Source organism: Berghia stephanieae, chromosome 6 (assembly GCF_034508935.2).
Source record: "Berghia stephanieae isolate SIO BIC M18660-M18661 chromosome 6, UCSD_Bste_1.3, whole genome shotgun sequence".
Lineage (NCBI taxonomy): Eukaryota > Metazoa > Mollusca > Gastropoda > Nudibranchia > Aeolidiidae > Berghia > Berghia stephanieae.
The window spans coordinates 57,850,294-57,856,916 of record NC_088365.1 but is presented as its reverse complement, the minus strand read 5'-3'; the positions used below and the strand labels follow the sequence as shown (position 1 = coordinate 57,856,916).

Genomic DNA, 6,623 nt, shown 5'->3' with positions numbered 1-6,623 from the left:
ATAATAATAATAATAATAATGATAACAATAATAATAATAATAATAATAATAATAATATTAATAATAATGATAATAATAATGATAACAATAATAATAATAATTAATAATAATAATAATAATAATAATAATAATAATAATAATAATAATAATAATAATAATAATAATAATAATAATGATAATAATAATAATAATAATAATAATAATAATAATGATATAAGTTTTTCTCTTCCGTTGTCAATTCTTTAGTGTGATTAAATTTATCAGATTTTTCTTTCATCAGAGGAATCCCTGATAAAGAAAGAGTGTTGGATACTTCGGGGAGCGTCTATCGATCACGTGCAGTCGATGCCCTATATCCTATGGAGGCATTTAGTGAGAACTATTCACAAAAATTGCTTACTAAAAACAATATTAAAGATGTCAGCCGTTGATGTCATGTGTCCTATGGAGGGAGCATGTTATTTACCGACGTTCTGTGTGATGTGTACCTCGTGTGGTCTATGGAGGGTCAGCCTAAGAAGCTCACAACATTGCCATCCTGAAGTATAACGGACCAACACACAAAGCTATGTGTAACTATGAACCTTTATAGTAGTAAATTTATAATAAACAGGACGTTTTTATGTTTTACAGATTAAATTAAACATAATTTCTTAAACTGGCAAAGACTAAAATTTCATGTTTCGGGTCATTTTAACGTTAAAACACATGATTTGCCCAGACATATTATAGGATTCTTGGAGTTCTACCACGTTTGGATTTTCAAACAATCACAATACCGACCTTGACATCGTGCTATAGGAACAAGTTTGAAATCTCAAGCCCAGGAGTTCAAACATCAAAATTTTAATTTTTTTAAATTGTATTATTATTGTTATTATTTTTCATTGAAAAAGATGTGGGAGATAATCATTACTTGAACTCGACGTGTACTTATTTGCAGGTCTGCTAACCCTCATTGTTGTAATGGAAATACTCATAAACCGACGAAACATATTTTCCATTACAACAATGTTGAAACGAGTCCATCATTGCGTCCTTTATCAGACCTGAAAATATGTTCACGTCGATTGAACTCGTACGTCTTATTTTATAACAAAGGATAATAGAGACCTGTTACGATTTGTTGCTTAAGGAAACGTTTATTGAGTTTTACATCAAATCATTCTTAAATTGAACATTTATGAGCAAGATACAAAAAGAATAGAATAATTTTACCCATTGCTTAATTCAGGTTTTATGTCCGAGTCAACGTGTTATTCTTTTCAGGTCTAATGACCAAATGTAATGAAGGGAATTATTTAACGTTGCTGTAATGGACGACATGCTGTGTTGGAGAGTCAACATTTCCATTACAGCAATGAGCCCGAAACAATGTGGGGTATCAGACCTGCAAATAAGTACACGTCGGTCAAAGTGGTTAAGATGTTCAAAAGTGGATTCAAAGTTAAAATCATGAAAATTAAGTTTTTATTTTTAGATGCGAAAAATGAATCTGATTTCTTCACCTGATAAAATAAAAAATGTCACATTTCTTTCATTTTAACCATAAAATTCTCTTTTTCGTTTCTGGTTTACCCAAAGTAATAACCATGGCCAGTGCTAGGTAACATGTGAAAGAGATATAGAATGCAAAAATGACCCTCAGAATAGACATAAATTAAGCATTTTTGTAATTTAAAAACGCGTTTTAAGAAAATTAAGTGGGTATTGCTCTATATAAAATCCCAATTTTTATATAGCAAAATATCTACAAAATGTGCCAAAAGACTTTTACAAGCCCCCCCCCCCCCCCCCCCTTAGCCAACAGGATGACATAAAAGTTAGGACAGGACTTTACGTCTGTTAGGCGAAATTACAACATTTTCGACAGAGTCAATGCTGTGGACAGCCAGGTATCATTGTTAAAGCTGAGTGCGTTGAGATATTATATTGAGAAAGAGCCTTTTCCATGGACTCAATTTTCCGTTACCTATAGCGGGACTTGAACCTGGGATTTACTAATAGATCACACCTTAACTTACCTTATCCTTTTGGTAGAGCATAAGGTGTCAACAAAGTTCTCCAGGCATCTCTGTCCTGGGACGGCCAGCTAAGCATCTTTCCAGATTTTTAAAATCTCCTCCGTCACGTCGCCATTTACGAAATGATTGTAGTAAAGTCCAGCTAGCAAAAAAATATCAAATTCAGAATCGTCCAAAACGCTCTCCTCACTACATTTGCATTTCTGTGTTGCCAAAATCTGATCACTTTATCTTTAACAACAGTTTTCTTTAACTTTTGATTCAGAAATAATACTTAATTTATTAACAGTAAACATATTTTGGAAATTATCAAAAAGATTATTATGTTTGGATTCCATTAGTACCACCTGCTGTGCTCTGGAAAAAGCGAATTAAAAAGTTTGGCCTGAAATCTCGCTTTTCAAATACCAATATATTAAACTCGATTTTAATCGATCGATTTCTATAGAACGCTTTTTCTGGCCAAAATTTTAAATACGTGTTTTTCTAGAGCATGAGTACATCAGTACCTACCAGTTACTCCTAATCAAGTCCACTTCATATTCTCTAATATATGATGCCTACTATGTCAATACAGTGTTGTGCCAGAATGACCCAGATAAAAACATTTGAAATCAAATTAACCTGAATTAAAAAATAATTCTTTTGTTTTGTTGCTCTTTTTTTCTTTCTTTGGATTTGATTTTGTTGTTTTTCAAATACTATTTTTGAATTTCAGAAGCAAAGTCGTTCTCCTCGACGAATGAATTTATTATGACTTACAACTTTCAATATAAGTTTTGAAAAACAAATTAATTTTAAGCATTAAGTTCTTCCCAACAAAATACCAGTTTGAGTCAATTTGTCACACATTTCAAAAATTGAAATTACCCAATCGTAGTGGTGTTAATCTTTGTTACCGAATGATTTCAGCAAAGTCCAGCCGGACATAGAAATGTCAGGTCCAGAATCATCCAAGCCGCTCAACTCAATGCATTCACACCTTTTCGTCGCCTTCTCCACTTGCACGGTAGTGGTGAATCTTCCAGATACTGACACGCATATTCTGACGCAGTCCGAGTATGAAAACAATTTCATGGTTACTGACAAAAAAGGATTTGTAGAACTCTTTTGCTCCGGGTGAATGTAGAACCCCATCTGACTCCAGTCTATATTTTGCTTCGGCACGAGGACTTCAAACTCACAAAGCGTTAACGCCGAATTCCCTGGCTTTAAAATGTAAACATACCTGCCAGTAATAGTCTGAGATGTACACTGCACAGAATGAGGTCCATTTGCAGGAATTCCAGCGTCCTGATGAAGACACAACTCTCCTTTCAAAGCGCCACCTTGAGCTATTGGGTACGGGTTTACTTTTGATACGTAGATATCAAAGTTTTGAAGCCTTTCGGCGAAGCCATCTCGGTTTGTAATGTAAATAGAATGTATTGGATAAGAATAAAGTAAGTCTACCATCCACCATGAGTTTGAAGATGTCAGGGTATGGCTACAAGAGCCCTGATAGTAATTTGAAGATCTGGAACCATCGACAGCCTGACTGGAAGGTCCTGCCTGGGAACGAAAAACTGAAACAAAAATAATTTTAAAAGACATATATTTTAGCTCTTCCCCAATAGAGAATGAGATTAGCGGAAGAGTAGCGTCCCTTGCTTGGACGTCACCGGCGGAGAAGTTATTTGTAAACAAATCGAAGCTTCGTCTCCGACTACAAACCAAGCGCTCCAAATACAAAATCTATTTCTTCATATTTCTTTAGTTTTTTCCATTATGAAATGTTAACAAAATATGACGTAGACTACAAATTAGAAATAAAAGATGTTGATAAATAATACAATACGATGAGACAACCCTTCTTAAACTTACTAACCTTCCTGCTAATAATTGGTACTAATAATGGCGATAGCGTCTGTCGGTTGTCAAGACGCGACTTTCAACGAAGGGGCGCTACTCTTAAATCTGTTTTGGATCTCATTCCCTGTATAATCCGCCTAAGAAAACTATGACTGAATTTCAAAGGGAGTGGACATCAGGAATATTCTAAAATGTATAAACAATCAGAACAAGACCATACATTAATTCTTTCTCATTTTCAATACGAAGAGAAACCATGTTCGATTGATTAACACATGGCCTCCAATGGACCCTGACCAGAATCAAATGGAATACAATATTTGGTCATGAATGGTTTATGAAGGTGGCGCAACGTTTTACACAGAAACTAAGACATTATAAAATCAAGGGTTAATGGGAAATGCAATGGAACAGTCATAAAGAATATATAGGGATTGACAAATCTCATTAAAATTTGAGAATTAGATACGTCCAAATTCCTGATATGGCGTTTGTGCGGTGTGTTTATAAAAACAATCGTTGGATAAATCATCATAGTTTCCTAAGAAGGTGCAAACATATACTTCAGTAAATAGGGTAGATTATGATTATATATATACCTTATAGAGTTACGCATGTTGTGCTGTGCATGTTTTGCATGTGAGTATGCTATGTTGGCTGTGCGAGCTTTTAAGCACACATTGTTCCTTAGGAACATCGTAAGACAGGGCGCCTGTTAGGCGATATTATATTTCTTTTCAGACAGGGACAATGCTGTTAATGGCCAGGCACTCAATGTACACCTGTAAACCGTGAGAGAATGTGAATATAGACCATGTTATAAGGACTCACCTATGCGCTGAGCGAGGCGCGAACCCGGGACCTTCCGAAAGTGAGTGCCATACCACAAGACCACACAGCCTCACAATTACCATATCATTGATAATAAACAAGTTGAAATATCGGAGCGTTAAGATTGCTATGCATTTTTTCTATACTGTTTTGCAGAGATGATAGTCTGTAGAACTTTTCATTTTAAATAAACGTACAACCAACACCGACATACCGCTTTGAGACTGTTGGTCACAAAGGTGACCCTCCGACTCAATACATTTTACGTCGGGATGAATCCAAAAAACAAATAAAGAAATAGTAGATATCTGTATTCTACCAAAATGAAGAGAAAGAAACCTGAAATCTTATATACACGTCGCTAAACATTCAATTTCTATAACCAAAGCACCTATTGAATCCCTGCAGATATAGAATGCGGCTATGTGGTCTAGTGGTATGACACTCGCTTTCGGATCGGAAGGTACTGGGTTCGAGCCTTGGGCTCGGCGCATAGTTGAGTCCTTGGAAAAGGCTCTTTACTCACATTCTCTCACCGTACTCAGGTGTAAAATGAATACCTGGCCGTTAACAGCGTTGTCTTTGTCCGAAAAATTGTAATATCGCCTTACAGGCGTCATGTCCCGTCCTACATGTTAAATGTTGCTGTTGACCAGGGACCCCTTGTAAAGCGCTTTGAGAACATTTAGTGGATATTGCGCTATATAAAAGCTCAAATTTTAATTTTAGAGTTAAATGAAACATACTAACTTTTTACGAAAACTTACCCATGACACCTGACTGTTTTGTTGGTTTTCCTAGAGCCACGTTCACGTATTCAACTCCCTCTGTTTGTATCAAAGTCTTTGACAACATCAAGTTGAATACAAAGCACTGGACACTGTTTTGAAACATCATATTTGTAAAAAGGGAACCGTTTCTAAACCGATCCGTCTCTTCCAACAATGAACAAATTGGAAAAATGATTATAATAGTTACAAGAGCAAAGACCCCACCAATGTATTAGACACATAAAACTCAATTACAATTGCTTTGAAAACATGTTAAATCTACATAACTAGCAATGAAGACTCGGCAAGTCCTGCAGCTTATATTTATATATTTCTCTATTGACTTCTGGCACTTTCCTACTCACTTCATTCTGTGTTGTTATCAACATTAGTGACAGCTCCAATCACTTTTCTGAATTAAAAATTAATCCCAAATTCCGGAGCATACTCAATGTCTCAATCGTTTCTATGTTCCATGATTGTGTTGAGAATATTGGTTAATAAGCTTAATTGCTGGCCAACTATCTTCGCGGCGATTGTGTGTGTGTTGAAGGCAGGATTGTTATTATTATTATTATTATTATTATTATTATTATTATTATTATTATTATTATTATTATTATTATCATCATCACTTTTATTAATGTTTGGTTGTGCATGAATTCCATATTGATCTATGATATCGATTTGAGTTTCCTAATTTATTATTGACTAGACATTTGCCTTGAGTCCGAAAATAAAAAAAAGAAGAAAAAAACCCTCTTCGCCCAAGTAAAACATAGAGCAGGGCTCGAACCAGGGAACGTAAGGTCATAATGAATTGCCTGAATTATTCAGCTCCCTCGTCTACCACCAAACTTTATACATAAAGAATATTTTATAAACTATATGTGTATACGTATAATATAAAAACAAGCCCCCCCCCCCCCCCATCTTCTATGTAAAACTAATCACTGAGTTTGGGAGAGAGAGAGAGAGAGAGAGAGAGAGAGAGAGAGAGAGAGAAGAGAGAGAAGAGAGAGAGAGAGAGAAAGAAAGAGAGAGAGAGAGAAAAAAAGAGAGAGAGAGAGAGAGAGAGAAGAAAGAGAAGAGAAAGAGAAAGAAGAAGAGAAGAAAGAGAGAGAGAGAGAGAGAGAGAGAGAGAGAG

The 6,623-nt window shown here is 35.3% G+C and overlaps 1 protein-coding gene across 1 annotated transcript; it reads right to left on the bottom strand.

The window, feature by feature from the left end:
* Nucleotides 1–2,909: 2,909 nt before the first annotated feature.
* LOC144975554 (fucolectin-like) lies at nucleotides 2,910–5,983 on the bottom strand. The gene is made up of 2 exons (XM_078919716.1): nucleotides 5,474–5,983; nucleotides 2,910–3,589 (listed from the first exon to the last, which is right to left on the bottom strand). The coding sequence occupies exons 1-2, from the start codon at nucleotides 5,601–5,603 to the stop codon at nucleotides 2,910–2,912; spliced, it is 810 nt and encodes a 269-aa protein (XP_078775842.1). The 5' UTR covers nucleotides 5,604–5,983.
* Between the last annotated feature and the right edge of the window lie 640 nt (nucleotides 5,984–6,623).

Coding starts and splice junctions, on each gene's coding strand:
- LOC144975554 (XM_078919716.1), bottom strand. CDS start 5,603: ATGATGTTTCAAAACAGTGTCCAGTGCTTTGTATTCAACTTGATGTTG. Junction 3,590..5,473: donor AAAACAGTCAGGTGTCATGG/GTAAGTTTTCGT, acceptor TTTTTGTTTCAG/TTTTTCGTTCCCAGGCAGGA.